This window comes from Vombatus ursinus, unplaced genomic scaffold, assembly GCF_900497805.2.
Source record: "Vombatus ursinus unplaced genomic scaffold, bare-nosed wombat genome assembly UNPS02014812.1, whole genome shotgun sequence".
Lineage (NCBI taxonomy): Eukaryota > Metazoa > Chordata > Mammalia > Diprotodontia > Vombatidae > Vombatus > Vombatus ursinus.
In genome coordinates, this window is record NW_020954590.1 from 3826527 (window position 1) to 3844393 (window position 17867).

The 17867-nt window shown below is 36.8% G+C and overlaps 1 protein-coding gene across 4 annotated transcripts in view; it reads right to left on the reverse strand.

The window, feature by feature from the left end:
- Positions 1-17867, reverse strand: part of LOC114054071 (protein FAN) — a 66574-nt gene that overhangs the window by 14728 nt on the left and 33979 nt on the right. For 3 of the 4 annotated variants that reach the window (XM_027877159.1, XM_027877157.1, XM_027877160.1), the window contains 12 exons: positions 14488-14596; positions 13632-13685; positions 11466-11642; positions 9122-9201; positions 7857-7947; positions 7697-7760; positions 7494-7545; positions 7273-7393; positions 6731-6862; positions 5223-5265; positions 4600-4763; positions 1613-1721 (listed from right to left, as the gene is read on the reverse strand). In XM_027877159.1, coding sequence (XP_027732960.1) covers positions 1613-1721; positions 4600-4763; positions 5223-5265; positions 6731-6862; positions 7273-7393; positions 7494-7545; positions 7697-7760; positions 7857-7947; positions 9122-9201; positions 11466-11642; positions 13632-13685; positions 14488-14596 — 1196 coding nt within the window. The remainder of the gene's footprint in view (positions 1-1612; positions 1722-4599; positions 4764-5222; positions 5266-6730; positions 6863-7272; positions 7394-7493; positions 7546-7696; positions 7761-7856; positions 7948-9121; positions 9202-11465; positions 11643-13631; positions 13686-14487; positions 14597-17867) is intronic. The other variant, XM_027877158.1, reaches the window with a different exon arrangement.

Here is a 17867-nt window from a genome sequence, read left to right on the forward strand (position 1 = left end):
TTTTCTCCATAATATTTTTCTAAGTGAGAAGTGGCGGATTTCCTCTAACCCACTGAAGTAAACAGTAAGCATGTGAATTTGCCACTAGACATGCTCTGCAGATCTATAACGTTCTAGGTGTCTGTATAGTTGCCTGTGTTTCCATGTGTTCTTTGAAGGGTTTGATTATATTTGCATTGCCATCTGCTTGAAGCTCCAAGAGGGCAAAAGGTTAGTTTGGAATAAAATAACACAGGGCTGCTGTGTTTAAGATACCACTGTTTAACCAAAGCTATTCTCCTCTGAATCATTTCTCTAGTAATGGTAGTGTTTGTGCTCTCAAATGAATGGCATCCATTTGAGACAGATAAGAGATCATAAGATTACAGTTTGTGGCCATGGGACATCTGGTCCATACCATACTTCTCTAGTCTTGGTAAACTTTATGCTCTGAGCTCACTGGCTACAAGCACATTCAACAAATGAGTTCTGATGAAACATATCCGACAAGCTGAAGTTCTCATTCCCTAAAATGGCCACTCCCCCACCCTTGACTATACCAACTTTTAACAGAAAATGTATCTTAGAGCATCCATAATGAAACTTATGAACAGGATAATGGCTCAAGAGTGTAAAATCTGCCAACCACAATCACTATTCAGCAAAGATTAGCACTGTAGCTGCCTTCTCCTATATTCTTCCTCTCCTGAAAAGTGATAATCATAATTTTAAAACCTGTACAAAGGGACTGAGGGGGTTTCTGAAAACCTTAAAATTATTTACAAAGAGAAGAAATTGCTGGTAAGAGTACAGAGGGAAGAAGGATAGTGAAGTGGAAAAGGAAAACCCAGAAAATCTGGGTTAAAATCCTAGACATGCCACTTACTATAACCTGTATGACCTTGGTCAAGTCATTTAACTCCTGGATTTCAGTTTCTTCATCTGTAAAATGAGGGAGTTTCATTTGACTATTTCTAAGAACCTTTTCAACTCTAAATCTATGATCATAATAATAGATAATATACATGGGTCAAGGTGGAAGCCTTGACATGTAGGAGTGGGGTCTAAGATATACTTACTTTAATTCCCTTTTCCACACTTTTTACTGACAGCAGGAAAGGACTTAGAAATGTAAACATCACAAAATGTTAAAGCTGGAAGAGTCCTGAAAGATAATTTTATTTAAGCCATTTCTCAGAAAGGTAAGAAAATTGAGGCCATGGGTTTTAAACGACTTGCTCAAAGTCACCCAGCTAGGCAGGGACAAGCAAAGGACCCACTCTCCTGATAGTATTCAGCTTCTCTCCTAAGAATCCTAGGTTTTAATACTTACTCTTCCACTTCTTTAGCAATGTAAGTAAGTCACTTAACCTCTCAGTTTTTTCAACTATAAAATGAGGAGGTAGAACTAACTTCTAAAATCTTGTTATCATTCAGCATGGTGATCCAAAAAAATGGACTCAGGGCCACATTTCAAAGACCTTTACCCTAGGTCACCACACATACCTTTTGGGATGGAATAATCGCTTTTCTTAATTCAGATGAACATGTGAATAGGTTAACAACATAGATTTCAAAATCTTAACTTCTGCAAAGTCTACCAGCTGGCCAACATTCAAGTTAAGACTCTTACTCTTTGTGAATTTTATAGCTCTCGTGCAGCTTCAGTTTGGTGATGTTATTCCAGGCAAGTGTTCTGCTTTCCTCAGTCAGGTCTTCAAATGACTCTTCACCTGGAGAGACTGAGTCATTGCCAAATTAATTATAACTAAAAAAACCAACTATTCCCCTTTCTCCCCACCAAATCCTTAATGCCTCTAAATACAGAATGCTTTACTGATGGAATACCCAGGGGAAAATATTAGCAACAATGTGACTGGGTTCTGAATTCCAGGAGCATATCCTGTGAATACTGAATTTTTTCAGTGCTAATCACTGGGTTGTTGTCTCTTAGACCTGCTAACATTCAAATACAAAGGTTTGTTTTTTTTTTCCCAATGCTCATTCTCCTTGACCTGTCCGAGGCATCTGACACTACTGGCCATCTTATTCCTACTCCTCTAGGTTTTCTTCCTTTCCCACTAAACTTCTATGTGTCTTCTTTCTAACCTCATAAGATGGCTGTTCACTAGGGGCAGCTAGGTGGCGAAGAGCACTGGCTCTGAAGTCAGGAGGACCTGAGTTCAAATCTGTCCTCAGACCACCACACACTTGACCCTTACTAGCTGCGTGACCCCAGGCAAGTCACTTAACCCTGATTGCCTTAAAAAAAAGATGGCTGTTCACTAAGATTCTGTCCTCAGCTTTCTATCTCTCCCTTGGCAATCTCATTCATTCTTCTAGATAGCTTCAACTATCACCTCTACATGGATGATTTAAAAATCTTTATCTGCAGCCCTGATCTCTCTAAGAGACAAACCTGTATCTGAAGCTGCTTAACAGGATATCTCTGAGGTGCCAATGTGACAAATGAAAACTCGACATGTACCAAAAGAAGCTTATTATATTTTCCCCAAAACCTGTTCCTCCTTTTCTGACTACTCTATTTCTATCAAGGTGCCTGCTTCTTATACTCCAACAATGGGTGTTATTTTTGACTCTTCCCCATCCTCACACAACCAATTAGTCACAAACTCTTTTCAATTATATGTTCATAGTATCTCGCAACCATCCATTCTCTTTTGTTCCAACTGCTACCATTCTAGCACAGAATCTTACCATCATGCACCTGGACTGCTGCCTTCTTAACAGCCTCCCCTACTCTTCCTCTACCAATCTATCCATCACACCACTGCCAGACTCATCTTCTTTATTTGTTTGTTTGGTCGTGTTTTGCTCAAAACCCTTCAGTGATTCCCTACTTAGTAAAGTTTGACCTCTTTACCTTGGCATTCAAGGTTAACTACAATCTAACCGCCTTACCTCATGTGACTTTCATGTGTGGTCTATATTCCACCAAAACTTTAATCATCATTCCATAAGTCCCCATTTACTAATGATTACCGAATCAATACAGCCCTTGTCTATACTCTCCCTTGCATAAAAAATGGCTTCTTGTGCCCTTTATTTGTTGAATTCCTCCTCAGTCTGTAAAGCCTAACTCAAATTTATCACCTCTTCCATGAAAGCTTTTCTGATCCTTCCACTCTATATTGACCTTTCCCACTGCTCAGAATTCACAAAGGACTTTTATACCTCTCTAATGCACTTACACAAATACCTAAAATACAAAATAATAAATAATGTATGTCATATCCCTCTATTAATCTGTAAGTTTCATAAGGATAGAGACTGTTTTCTCTAAATGTTGTATCTTCTCCAATACCTAATACAGGGCATCAACACAGTAGGTACTTGCAAATCTGTGATTTGAATATAAATGAAGAATATGACAAGAATCCATTTCCTAGCCCACAGGATTTCTATGCACATAGTCCTTGCCTGATGAAATTCAAGACAACATGGTTCACTGGATAATACACTGGATCTGAAGTCAGGGAGACCTGGGTTCAAATTCCACCTCAGACACTGAGAAGCTATGCAACTAGGAGAAAATCACAACCTTCCTCAATTTCTTCATCTGTAAAGTAAAGAAGTTGGATTCAATGAGTCTAGTACCTATCAGCTCTAACCCGATGATCCTATGAACTGACTAAAGAACTAAATTTTTTGATTACTAGCTGCTTTTGTTTATTTATTCACTTCTCCTCTGGATTCTGTTATTTTAAGTTGGCAGTCCTTTTATTTTTGCTTTCCTGATGGGTTGGAGGCACTCAACTTTCTAAAATAATTAGTAGTTTTAGGTAGCATGATCACATGACAGCGGTTACAGAGAATATGACTAAGCATCAATGTATAAATATCACCATCAAATAATCCTATGTGTAACTTGACATTTTTAGAGCTTTATAGCCTCATGAAGGGCAACAAAATTCACTGGATTTTAAGAAAAAATTTACTGAAAAAATTTAAGAGAAATCTGAGAAAGGGCACAGTGTGGTATTTGCAATCTACCTACCTCAAATATGCCTGAGAACATATTCTCATTTTAGGAAATGAGAATGAAGAAACATAAGGAGGTTACTTATATAACATCTACCACAGTGCTGGGCACACTTAATAATTACTTGTCGAATGAAAGATTTTGTCTCTTGGCCCACAAGAAGGAATGGAATTTAGTTGTTGCTGACTTCATTTCTGGGCAGGACTGTTAATGGAGGGGGGGGGAAGAAGGTGGGGAGGGAGGGATTCTACCAACAAAAAAAAAAAAAAATCATAGCCAGGGGCTGTAAACATAAAGAAGGGAGGAACCAGAAATCAAAACTAGGGTTGCTGGACAAAGGAACCAAGGAAAAAGAGAAGGCATTATATTCATGAAGTACTAACAATCTCAGTTAAGCTAAAAGAATAATGCCCCACATAAAAGTAATTGGATTTCTCTATAGTCACTGACTTAAATCAACAACTGTTCATGATTTAGAAGAAAGGTATTAAGTTGGTAGAGACAAAAAACCTACTCTGAGCCATACAAAAGCTCACTTCTCATCCAATCTCCACTTCTAAGAATCTAGATTACAAAAGGGAGTCAAAAGGAAGTACAGGAGTCCTCTATAAATTTACCTGGAGAATCTGCTAAGGAAGCACTCTGACTGGAGGGCTGTGGCAAGCTTTTAAACTTTGTGGTGATTCTTCGAGGATGAGGTATCACAAATAGTTGTTTTGGTGTCTGCCCGAATTCCAAGATTTGGGTCAGCATAGCTACTTTTTCATCAGGATCCTCTATACTTTTAGGTAAAACAAACAATTTTGGGAGCTATTACATTACGAGTTTCTTAAAAACATTTAATTTAGATAATACATAGTGACAGAAAGACAAGTTAGCTGTATATCTGCTACCTGCTAGTGATTTCTCTGTCATCTGACATTACGGAAAGTTGTATTTATTATAATTTATATTCTATTTATTTTTGTCTCATCAAAGACACTGTACTGTACACTGAACTCTAAGCACACTGAAGGCAGGGGCCCAGCCATATTTATTTTGAATCTGCTGCAGTATCTAGCATAGCACACTGCACATAAATGGTAATTAAATAAACATCGCACACAATGAGTCATCAAATATGACTCATTAAAATTGTTTTAACTTTAGTGAGTAGTACATTTAAAAGATTAACATGTAAGAGCATTGCACTCCTCATGCTAGTAATGAGACACTTTAAAAAACTCAGCCATTTCAGTACCTGTTCAAGTCGACGCCTCCTTCATAGGTGAGGGGATGAAATACTAAAAGAAGAGATGTAATGTTTAACTGAAAATGTATAAATTCCCATCACATATACCTACCACATACTCAAAACTTAAGAGGTTAAGAGGTTAAAAACTTAAAAACCTAATTATCAGAGAACCTAGATTTCTGATTTTTATTATAGCATACTATATTCATACTAGATCCCAATAAATACCTTTAAAACAAGAATTAAACTGTCAGCCTGGATGACCTGTTGTTTTAGTGCTATTTTTTCAGACATCAAGAATGTATTATTTTCTCATTAAGGTACTTGACTCAATAGCCTGAACTGAATGGTAATAGTATTGTAGTGCAGCATCACGTCAGCAATCTGGACTGAATGGCTCTCATTTCTTATATCTTCCCCACCCCTCTAAATCTCCTCTCACCCCACCCCCCCCCCAGAAGTTTTGAGGAGAGAAAAAGTAAATCCAAAGAGAACACAAATGGTTACTCTCAATTCAATTAAAAACAGATGCCAATAGGTTTCTAGAGGAATCTAAGTTCTTTGCTACCATATTTGAGTGGGTTATAATTGGAGCTGCTGAAAAGCTGAGGAGAAGGGAATACAAACAAGATGAAAGACTATTAAAAATCATATGGGGGGCAGCTAGGCAGAGCAGTGGATAGAGCACCAGCCCTGGATTCAGAAGGACTTGAGTTCAAATGCGGTCTCAGACACATAACACTAACTAGCTGTGTGACCCTGGGCAAGTCACTTAACCCCACTGCCTAACCAAAAACAAAACAAAACATAAAAATCATATGAAGCCTTTTAGGGTTACAAAGGTGAAATTCTCTAGTTACATTTAAATTTCATTGAATTTTGTGTTCTCTCATTGTTAATTAGCATCCAGTTTAGTTCACTGACTTTTCCTTTGAAGAAATAAAATTATTTATAGACATCTCTGATTCTTTCCAATCTACATTTTTAGTCCCCTTTTCTAAAAACTTTAGTGACTCCCTATTGCCTCTAAGATAAAATATAAACTTTGCAGTCTGGCGTTTAGGGGCCTTCACAATCTGGCTCTAATCAACCTTTACACTTATCTCACATGATTTTCCTTCATGTACTTTACATTACAGCAAAAATGGACTACTGGCTAATCCATGAACTTGACACCCATCCCCTATCCCTATACATTTGTACAAACTACCTTCCATGCTTGAAATCTGCTCTTTCCTCACCTGTCCCTCTCGTAATTCTACTCCTCCTTCAGGTAACTACCCTGACCTCTCCCTTCCCACACAGACTGTCCCCTTAACTGTGTATTCACTTGTTTGTGTTCATTTTTCATCCTTAAGGTAGAATGTAAGCTCCTTAAAGGCAAGGACTGTTTGGCTTTTATTTTTGTGTCCTTAGCACCTAGCACTAGGTTCTGCAAAAAGGAGGCGTTTAATTAATATTGGATTGTTTTCACTAAATAAAATGAAAGACATTTCAATGGATTTGCTACATACTATTATGGGCTCCAACGGCTTCATTTCCTTTTTGCTTGTAGCCAAATATTAGATCAATCCATTCATGAAGATGCTCTGACACATAATTGCTTTCTAATGCTTCTTTACTTTTCTGAAGAAAGTCTTTAGGACCTATTAGAACAAAATGAATAGAAAATTGATCCTGGAGTCTCCATTCTTCTTTTCTCTACTTCATTTCCTTCTCATCCAATCAGATCTGTTTTATGTACAGACAGGGCAGACAAACCTTTAACGAGATTCTATTTTCATTCATTTATTATATTAAAGCCACATAAATAATTGGCAAGAATTATTTTCACAAAATTCAATCTTCTCAAACTATAAACCTGCCCTTTATTTATCCTAGAAACATGAAAGACTTTAGGTCCTGAATAGAGGTCCCGTCTGTCTTGAGCAAGGCCCCCTTAAAGATTGTTTTATTTTCATTCAAGTATACTATAAATAACAAAAAGATACTTATGGAAATATCTACAATTATTCTGAACAACAAAGCTTCCTAAGACTCTGCTGATCCCTTTTACCTGATGCCCAAGGTGGAAGTTGTACATCATCAACCATTTTGCCTCCTTGCCTCTTCCCCAAATCCAATTTCAAACTATTGACTAAGAAGCTGAAATCATCACCATAGAATTCTGGAATCAGCTGAAAGTTTCATGGGGAAAAAGCAAACAAACACCAAACACTATTAAAGGCCTTTAGTTAGAATGTGGTGTATGAATCATCAGCTTTCTTATTTACTGACCTCTTTAAAATCAGTTGCACCATCCAAGCAGTTTTTCCAAGTTTCTGCAATACTAAATAAAATAAAACAATACAATTCGGGCTCACCAAGAAAGATTCAGAATTTTACTCTCTTAAGTTTCACATATTTAACACTGAAAAATAAAGTCTGTTTTAATATCATACCTCAAAAATATATATATAAGAGAGATATTTATGACAAACCTATTGAACATTCTGTCTGCATGATCAAATCTTCCATTCTGAAGGCAAAGCATATGCTCTGGGGCTGGAAAGAAAAGTCAAAGAACTAAGTTTGATCATTCAGTCATTTGGTATCCAAGTGCATTAAAACTTAATGGGAGGCCACAAAAATGAATCTTACCAATCCTAACAAGATAAAAGAGCACATAGCCTGGGGAAGAGTAATGACTTCCATACATAAATTTTGGCTCTGGCATTTCCTGATAGCGTATCTATAGCATATGAAAGAAAATATTTTTCTTAGTCAGCAATGAAAAAAAAGAGCAGCTCCTGTGCACACACAAAAAAATGAAATCATAGAAAATGTGCCTAAAAGATATTTGATATGCTAGAGAGGGCTGAGGGTATAATAGAGATATATGGCAGAAAGGAAAACTTTTTTTTCCTGATTTATCTTTCAAAATATGAGAGATGGGGAGAGGTGGGAATATTCAAGGATAAATATGCAAATACTACTAACAAATGTTGCTGGAAGACATTAGTTTCATGTTTTCTTATCTATAGGGACATGTAGTTATTCTATATAGAATGCAACTTCTGCAACACCAATGATCTGCAGTTATTAAGATCAGTTTGAACTTACCACACTGAAAGGCACATGGAACTGGCTGTGACTTAGCCCACTAGGAACTCATCATTGAAGATTTGTAGGACAGAAAGAAAAGATGGGCTAGTCACATAGCAAGTGAGGGATAGCACATAGATACCAAGAGTGCTCTAACTCTGCAAGGTTGGCAGGGCTCTAGGAAGGCCTCCAGCATGCTGGATGAACTTTCAGGAAGAGATGTATGAAATTAACACAATGGGTTACAATCTGCATCTTTGGAAAGCTTCCATATCAGATGAGGTCACAGATCCATTTAAGCATCTGAGTGAGATTATTTCTGTTTGATTGGACTGGGCAGCTAGGTGGCATAGCGGATAGAACACTGGTCCTGAACTAAGGAACATTCATCTTTAAATCTGGCCTCAGACACTTACTAGCTGTGTGACAACAGTCAAGTCACTTAACCCAGTTTGCTTCAGTTTCCTAATCTGTAAAATGAGCTGGAGAAGGAAATGGCAAACCACTCCAGTATCTCTGCCAAGAAAACCCCAAGTGGGGTCACAAAGAGTCAGACACAAATGAAAAAAATGACTCAACAACAATAAGATTGGATTACTGACTTTCTTGGTGTCCATCTAATGGTAGAATGGGCAGAAATGCTGGAGTAAGTGAGGTTATAGAAGACTGAGGGGAAATGACCCCATTGTACTTACTCTCCCTGCTCCTTCTCATATTTCTTGCTCGTTATTTGGGAAGTAAATATGCCTCGGTCACTAGAGAAAAGGATGGAAATGGCTCAAGGAATCTCTGACTGAATAAGACATCAAGGTTCAACTTACCAATAATCTTTCTAGCCTTTCCTTATTCAGTGCACCTATTGGTTTACTAAGATCCCGGAAGGTTTCAGGATTTGACAAATCTAAAAAACACAACACACAAATTCTGCTGCTATTTGTGCAGTACATCTACTAAAGAAACCAAATCAATCTCCCCTTCCCCCTGACGTTCCTAGGCTCTAGACAAAAAAGCAATATCCTAATTTTGGGTCAACATAATGTTAAATATCTATTGAACTGAAATGAAAATGGTCACTGAGACGGCACAGAGGAAACAGAAAAGTCATCATAATTTCTGGTATAGTAAGTTATTAACATTCATTAAAGTGTGGGGCCTCTAAATATTAATGACATCCTGGAGACCGATAAAAACCACCCAAAGAAAAAAAGGTGATGGTCTAATTGAAAACAAAAATGCATTCCAACTGAAACAAGAGAATGGATTTCCTAACCACAAGTTGCTTTGCCTTGTTTCACAACTTCAGCACAAATTGTGAGAGAAGTATGGGGACATAACTTTATCATTGAGAAATAAGTCCTTGTACACTTTTAGGATGTTAACACTAACTCTGCCTCTCAAAATGAACTAAAGTAATGAGTCAACATTTAATACATATAAGTAGAGTATGATGGCCATGTATCATTTGTGTGTATGTGTTTTGAAGAATTTGCAAGAGAATGATTTCTAATTTATTTCAAAAGAAAAAAGTACATTTATTCACTATTGGTACTCATCCCAGTGGCACAGACTGCAGCTTCTCCACACCTTAGTAAACAGTTTTCAAGAGATGTAGTAATGCAAATTCTACCACCTCTATAAAAAAAAAATACTTCTTGAAGGCCTACCTTTGATGACAAGCCTCTCTAAATCTAACTAGATTATTACTACAATAGATAAGTTCAGTGATAGCCCATCTTTGAAGTCTTTCTAGTTTTATAAGACCTGTCAGAGTTTGTGCTTAAGTCCCCAAAGTAACTTCTATGCCATGATCAGACATCAAAGCAGTACTTTGGTAACATGTTTGTTTGTTTTTTAAAGCAATACATAAATAGATATTAAAAGCCTCTAAATAACACATAACTGAATTATGGACTTAGAGCTGACATGGACCTTAGAGGTCATCTAGCCATCTCATATTACAGATAAAGAAAATGAGGTCCAGATGGGTTAAGTGGCTTCCAAGTGGCAGTGGCAGGATTAGAATCCAGGTTCTGTAACTAGAAATTCTATGCTCTTTCTACTGCATCACAATAATGTGCAAAGAAATCTATTATCATCTTGCCAGTACTGAGACACTGAAACTGAGGATCTAGCATCTCTATCTCCATCTTTGGATAAATGAATGAATGAAGTATTTATTAAGTGCTCACTATGTGCAAAGCACTGTGCTAAGTGCTGGGGATACAAACAGAAGAATAAGACAACCACTGTTTTCCTGAAGCTCACACAGGGAGGTTTCAACTCTGAGTCAGATGGAAAGACCCCGTGGTCCTCAAGAGTACAGTGGCAACACAGGTGGTGATGCCTTTTTTTAAATGTTATTTCCACTGAAAAAATCCTATCAGTTTCTTGGGTTAAACCATTTGTCATGGGGCTAGAAGCACAGCTGTATTCAAGGCCAAAGGGTACAAAGTCTTGGGCTGTCTCTATCAGCTTTTGAGGGCAGATGAAGGTCATGGTGGTAGCAGTAGTTTGACTTGCCTGGCACACAACGACTTCTGTCTCTGCCTCAGGTGCCCCACTGCTTCACCTGGGCTGGCCCTGTGAGAGGCGGTTGTTTGGCATTGGGCTCCCTATTCCACACAGAGACTGACTCCCCAGAGGATGAACCAGGACTAAAATTTAGCATTTAGTCAAGTGCCTAGCATAATAAAGGTGCTTAATAAATGTTCACTGACTAATTAAAATATATCTCTAAAGTAAGAGGGGTTGGACTAGATGACCACAAAGTTCCCCTCCAGCTCTTAATTTAGGATCTTTAAGTATGGCCAATGAGGGTTCATTTCTTAATATAGCAATCAAAAGAACTTTACAAATCTTTTATCACTTTTTTTTGGGGGGGGAGGGTGTTGGGAGGAAGGTTGATATCAGACATGTGATTTCACCTATATAGGAAACTCTCAGTGGTGAAATTAGTCCCACATATGCTGAGGGGCAACTTATCTCTAACTGTGTGCCCAAGGTTACATAGCTTAGTATGTGTCAAAGGCATAACTTGAAGCCAGGCCTTCCTGATTCCAAGGATGACCAGCTAGCTATCCAGTGCATCATCCCCCCTCTTTAGCAAACCTTCGAATGTTATACCAGTGTCAGTCATTATTATCTGAATATAAGTATGCTATTTACCTAATTCTGCACTGAAATAATCATTTATTATCCATGGAAACACAGGATACTGGGAGAGGTCATTACAGCTCCGATCAGCTAGGTTGTTGAGGTGCAGAAGATATTGATAGTTAGAGATATGCCCTCGCTGCCACTGCAACATGTAACTTTCCGCAGTATGCTCTGTAACGTGGTTTTCTAAAGAGAAAAAAAAAAGCCATTGCAGGCAAAGCATTTGTTTCTAGATAACTGAGCAATTAGTACAACCAATATGAGGATTTTAAAGGTAGGGTAAATCATTTATTTTCACCATTTTTGTCTTTTGCTTAGATTATAAATTGCTCCAAGGCTGTCTCTCTTAAATGTTTAGTGAAATTCTTATAACATGTAAAATACTTCAGGGTTCCCACAAAGGAGCTCAACTCACATTACTTAAAAAATTAAGTCAACACATAGCTGGCAAAGAATCCTACCAACTAGCCTCTAAGGAAGTATCACATCACCTCTGGCATCTGATAACAGGGTCCTTTTAATACAAAAACATGGAGGGAGAAGCCTTCTTTCCTTTCTTTTTTTCATACTTGGAAGAGGAAAGCTGCTGATTATCTGCCAGTGACTACATTGTGCTTGTACAAGAGGCAGTAGGAAGAAAACAAGGCTGTTCATTTGAGAAAATATGCTGGACAGTTGAAAATAATCTTTCACCAAATAGCAATGTTTCTCATACTGGGGCATAAAGACTATGGAGAGCTAATATTTAAAAAAAAATTAAAAATTAAAAAAAAAAACACCAAAAAACATACCAACAAAAATTGCATTATACCAAACACCAGTCAGACCTTGAATCTGAGGTAAATTCACTGGATTTTCCATCTTCTTTAGCAAATTTACTTTTGAGTTATTTTATTTATTGACTAGTGGTATCGGTTCTCCCTATCTCACCCAGGCTTGAAGTGCAGTAGCCTAACAGGGGCCAGACACCACTGCTGATCAGAACAGAAGCTTTTGACCCGCTCCGTTTGTGGCTTCCTTACACAATCTGGTGGGCTCTCAATCTGGGGACTCATCATTTTGGTACCTAACTTCGTGAGGGCACTCAATTAGCTTTAGCTCCACTGAAGCTCAGAACTCAAGGTCAAGTGATCTACTAGCCTAAGCCTCCCCAGTAGCAGAGACTACAGGCCTGTGCCACCACATCCTTCAAGTTATGGCTGACACTATCCCACGCTCTGTTTGCTTGATTCATTTGTTGAAATATTTTTTATTTACTTCTAACCTATGTGGCATAGAGCCTAGCAAGTTCAAAGTTTATTCTCTAGTTTTCTCAAATAGCTACTAGGAAAGATTTCTTAAACCAAAACACTTTAATTACCTAACATTTTCTCCCATCTTCAACCCAGAAAAAGTGTGTTATCTTAACAATGAGCTAAGAAAATAGGGAAGGTAGCATCCACATTTTGGGGTGCGGGGTAGGGGAAGTCCTAATTTGGTGACTAAAAAACCATTAGGACTCACTATGACAGTTGTAGTTTTGTGGGTAGTATTTTGGATACGTTAAGAAAAAAATAAAATGAGAAGTATGACTGAACAAATTTAGAAAGCAGTAGATGTAAGTAAATTTATACCATTAGTTAAATTAATGCAAGCAGAGTTAACCTGAAGAGTTTACACATGTGAACAAAAAAAGATGGGTTGTTTTTTCAGAAACTGCTTGAGGGGAATCTTACTTCCAGAGAAGCATATACTTAACTCTACCTCACAAAATAGTCACTACATAAGGATACATTAAACTCAATTAGGACCATATCAGTAAAGGTCCTAGTCTGCTCTTCTTTTATGAAAACTACAATTTGACCATAGCAGGGGATTCATTATTCACAGTAATCAGGACTTGGCAAGTGTTTTCCTCTGGTAATTCTATTATGTAAAAATAATTTACCAAAGCCATACAAATAAATAAGACTATCTTTTAAAGGCTGAGTTAGGGATTCTTGTTCTGGGTTTCATAAACACAGAACTGAGGTGAGGAAGTCCAAATTTCCATTAGTGCCTTCTTATTTGGGAGGGAGAAGAAATCATTAATCTAAAAAAATTAAACTGTAGTCCAGAAGAAGCTTGGTGGTCTGCTAGAGAGGTCTGGGCCTAGAGAAAGCAAACCTAAGATCAAATTCTACCTCTGACACTTACTAGCTATGTGACTGTGGCGAATCACTTGATTTCTGTCTGCCTCCGTTTCCTCATCTGCAAAATGGAGATAATAACAGTACCTACTTCTTAGGATTGTTCTGAGGATTAACTGAGAGAGTATTTGTGAGGCATTTTGTAAACCTTAAAGTGCTATATAGATGCTAACTATTATTTAAAAAGTATATTTCATCAGTACTAAATAATTCTTAAGTTTCCTTTTCTTTTTAGTTATGTAATTGTTACTCTAATCAATAGTCAAAATATATGATTTATCAACACACTTTAATCACATTATGAAGCAAAATTTGAATTAGTTAATATATCAAGATGGAAATTTCTTTGATGTAGCTTGGTAATTTCAAAAATTCATTTCAAAATTTAAAGCCAACTTATCAAGAATTATATAAACATTCTCTACTAAAGAAAAGCAATACATGAAATTGTGAAGGAAAAAAAATTAAAACATCTTTGCTTTCTTGTTGCTAAATTTTGTTATCCTCAACAAGAGGTAAATCAACTATGGTTATTATCAGAACAGGAATTTTTAGCCTTTCTTGTGTCATGGACTCCTTTGGCAGCCTATGGACCTCTTCTCAGGATGTTTTTTTAAGTAAATAAAATAAAATATATAGGATTACAAAGGAAATTTATTATATTGAAATAGTTATCAAACTATTTTTTTAAAAAGTTCATAGACCTAAGGTTAAAAACTCTCAATTTGGGGGAAATAGATGAAACCACAGATACAATTGTAGTTGTTTTGTTAAATTCCTCTTACTCACTGACCCAGCTTCTGAAGCAGAAAGGCTAAAATCATTCAGGCTAGTAAGAACACAGTAAGAAGTTAACATCAAACCTAAATACGTTGCAATATAGAAATAGAGTTCATCTCTATCTTGAGATTCATAGAACTTCAAGTAGATGTCAGAACACAAGTCATCTTCTGTGCAAAACACTTCCAGACCCTATAAAGTCAGACAGAAAAATTAAAACTAGTGACATTATATTCACTTAATAACCAAATTCAAAATATATTATACAAATTTCAATTTTTTAATTTTTAATTTTTTTGTACCTACAAATCTGGAGGTAAGTATTTTAGAGATATCTATAAGAGTGATCTTAAGGATCACTAAATTAAGTGTTGTAAATATTCCTCATGCTTAGAATATAGCATCATGTATACAATGGGTACCACATTAGGTCTTAATATTTATTTTAAAATTTAAATGATATAATATTATGTATCTACTACTTTTCTACAAGCACTGTAGTCTTTACATTAAATCTCCTAAAAGCTACATGATAATTTAATACAGTACCAACAAAATGATTTTAAATTGACCTTGTAAGTAACCACAATTACATTTCAATTATATTCAAGTAGATTATCTGCTGCCTCATTACCCCTATTGCTAGTTGGGTCTCTCCCTCCAGCTGGGATAAGGAAAGTTTGTGATTCTGGAACAGAAAGGATAAATGTATACAAACTGCATCTTAGTAGTGCGATTTGGGGATTATATTTGGTATTACTGTACTTATTCTATTAGTAGTGCTAATGAAAAGTAGTATAATACATATCCAATAAGACATACAATAACTCACCATTATCTCCCTACTTTTACTTTCATATCTAGCTATACAGTAAAAGAGAATGGTAGAATGGAGTCACTTATGTTATTGAGTAAAAAGCTAGGGATTTAATTTAATTATATTCTATTCAAGGTCCCATGTGTGTTATGAAACAAGACCATCCTCCTCACTGCTTGAGAGTAGTCCTTTTAGAAGGAAGGAATCAGCAAGACTTCCGGCTTCAACAGAGGCCAGCAGCCCATCCCCCACAAACCAACAATAAACCTAAAAACTGCACCAGACTGAAGAGTGATTAAAACATTCACTTGGAGGGAAACTACAGTGAGTGACTTCATCATCAGAACTACCTTAAAAGTCAGCCAGAGGTCTATGGCCAATAGGAAAGGAGGCCTACTAGAAAATTCAGTGCCAGTGCAGAAAACAAGATGGAAGCCTCCCAACCCAACTACAGGTACCAACGCCTACAAGATTCTATATTCAGAGGAACCCCACAAAAAAACTCCACTGTAGCTGGTAATACGTAGCATTGACACTACTGGAAGGAGTAGCAACCAGAGGGGCTCAGAGGACCATAGCACTCCGTCCTGAGACACTATCAAAGGTCCTAAAGATTAAACAATCTGAACCTTAGGATGTTAAAGCCTACTAGTGCTCTTGGCCTAGACACAACTGAAGAAATGGAGATACTCTCAGGAACCCAGGTCAAAACCAAGCATAGCTGACTAGCCCATCCAAGAGTAGAGCAAAAGAGTAGAGTCAGGCCCTGGCACAAAGCCCCAATTCAGGAACTAAGGCAAGAGATATTAGTAAATAAAAGCAGAGACAGATCACTATAAAAAATTACTATAGAGAGATTTCAAAAAGTCAATCTATAAGAAGACAGCAATTTTAAGGTAACTGTTAGAAGAATCTCAAAAGAAAAAAATGAATTTCCCACAAGGACTACATTAATACCTAGAAGAAATGAAGCAAAAGATTTTTTAAAATGAAATTAAAAACTCTGGAAGAAAGAATTAGAAACAAATAACTTAGAACAGAAAAGTAGTAATGGACTCCCTGAAAATCAAACCATACCAAACAGAAATTAGTGGCTCTATAAGATAATATTCTAATGAGGGGAGAAGAAACAAGTATGCCTTTGAAACACTAACATTTTTAAAGGATATTGAGGGAATTAAATAAGACAAATATAATAAGACAAAGGAAGACTTAGGGCACAGACTGGTTCTGAACTGATGCTTTAAAGAGAGGGAAGAAAAAAGAGATAAAAAGGAAGAAATGAATGTAGAAAAGCAGAAGAATGGGGTGGAACTTAATAACTATTGAGTTGAATGAGAAGAAAAGTATTCAAATACGGAAGGGTGGGAAAAGCAGGCATCAGATGAACCTTACCTTTACCTGAACCAGACAAAGAGGGCTGAACACACACAGACACACACAGACACACACACACACACACACAGAGTTTTGTGTAGAAATACAAACAAATCCATAGAGAAGCAGGCAAGAATGGGGGGAGGGAGACAATTAAGAGGGAAGATAATACAGACAGAATATTCACAAACAAAATAAACTCTTAAACTTCAAAGAATGGATCCTTAAGTATAATTAAAAGGAAGGGATACAAAGCAAAGAACTGGAAACTAAGGGGGTGCCCATTAATCGGGGAATGGCTGAATAAATTCTGGTATAAAAACATAATGGAATATTATTACCCTGAAAGAAATTATAAAAGAGACCATGTCAGAAAATCTTGGGAAGACTTGTATGAATTGATGCAGAACAAAGTGAAGAGAACTAGAACAACTTACATAATAACAACAATATTGTAAAGAAAAACTTTAAAAGGCTTAGAATTCTGATCAAAGCAGTGACCAACCATGACTCAAGAGGATTTGTAATAAAGCATGTTATTCATTCTCTGACAGAAAGATGATGGACTCAAGGTGAAGAAGGAGACACCTGTTTTCAGACATGACCTCACACTTTGCTTAACTATGCTTTGTTGTTGTATGGTTTTCTTGTTCTTTTTTTTAACTGAGGGAAGGGAGGATAGGGATTAGTGGTGATGATACCAAAATTTTTTTTAGAAAGGTCATTGATATGTGTGTGTGTGTGTGTGTTTGTGTGTAAATGCAAATACACAGAAAAGAATAGAAGGAAGTTCAGAAGGAAGCACAGATAAGGAGGGTAGCTTTAAAAATAACATGCTGTGTGGGAGTTAGGTGGCGCAGTGGATAGAGCTCCAGCCTTGAAGTCAGGAGGACCTGAGTTCAAATTTGACCTCAGACACTTGACTCTTACTAGCTGTGTGACTCTGGGCAAGTCACTTAACCCCAACTGCCTCACCAAAAAAAAAAATACAAGAAACAAACCATGCTGAATTTATTATATACATTTAAAAATAAGTGATATGGTTTAGAGAGTCAAAGTTTCATATACAATCCTTTTATGTTTGTATATGGAAATACTCATTTTGGTGAATATTTGTTAAGTTCAGAGAAAAAATATTTTTAAAAAGAGAGCCTCTTTACCACAGTATATTAATTAGTACACCTCACCTAAAAGGAATGGAAGCTATATTTATGAGTCCATCTATTATTTGCCAATTATACTGTACATTTGTCAGAAATACACATTAAG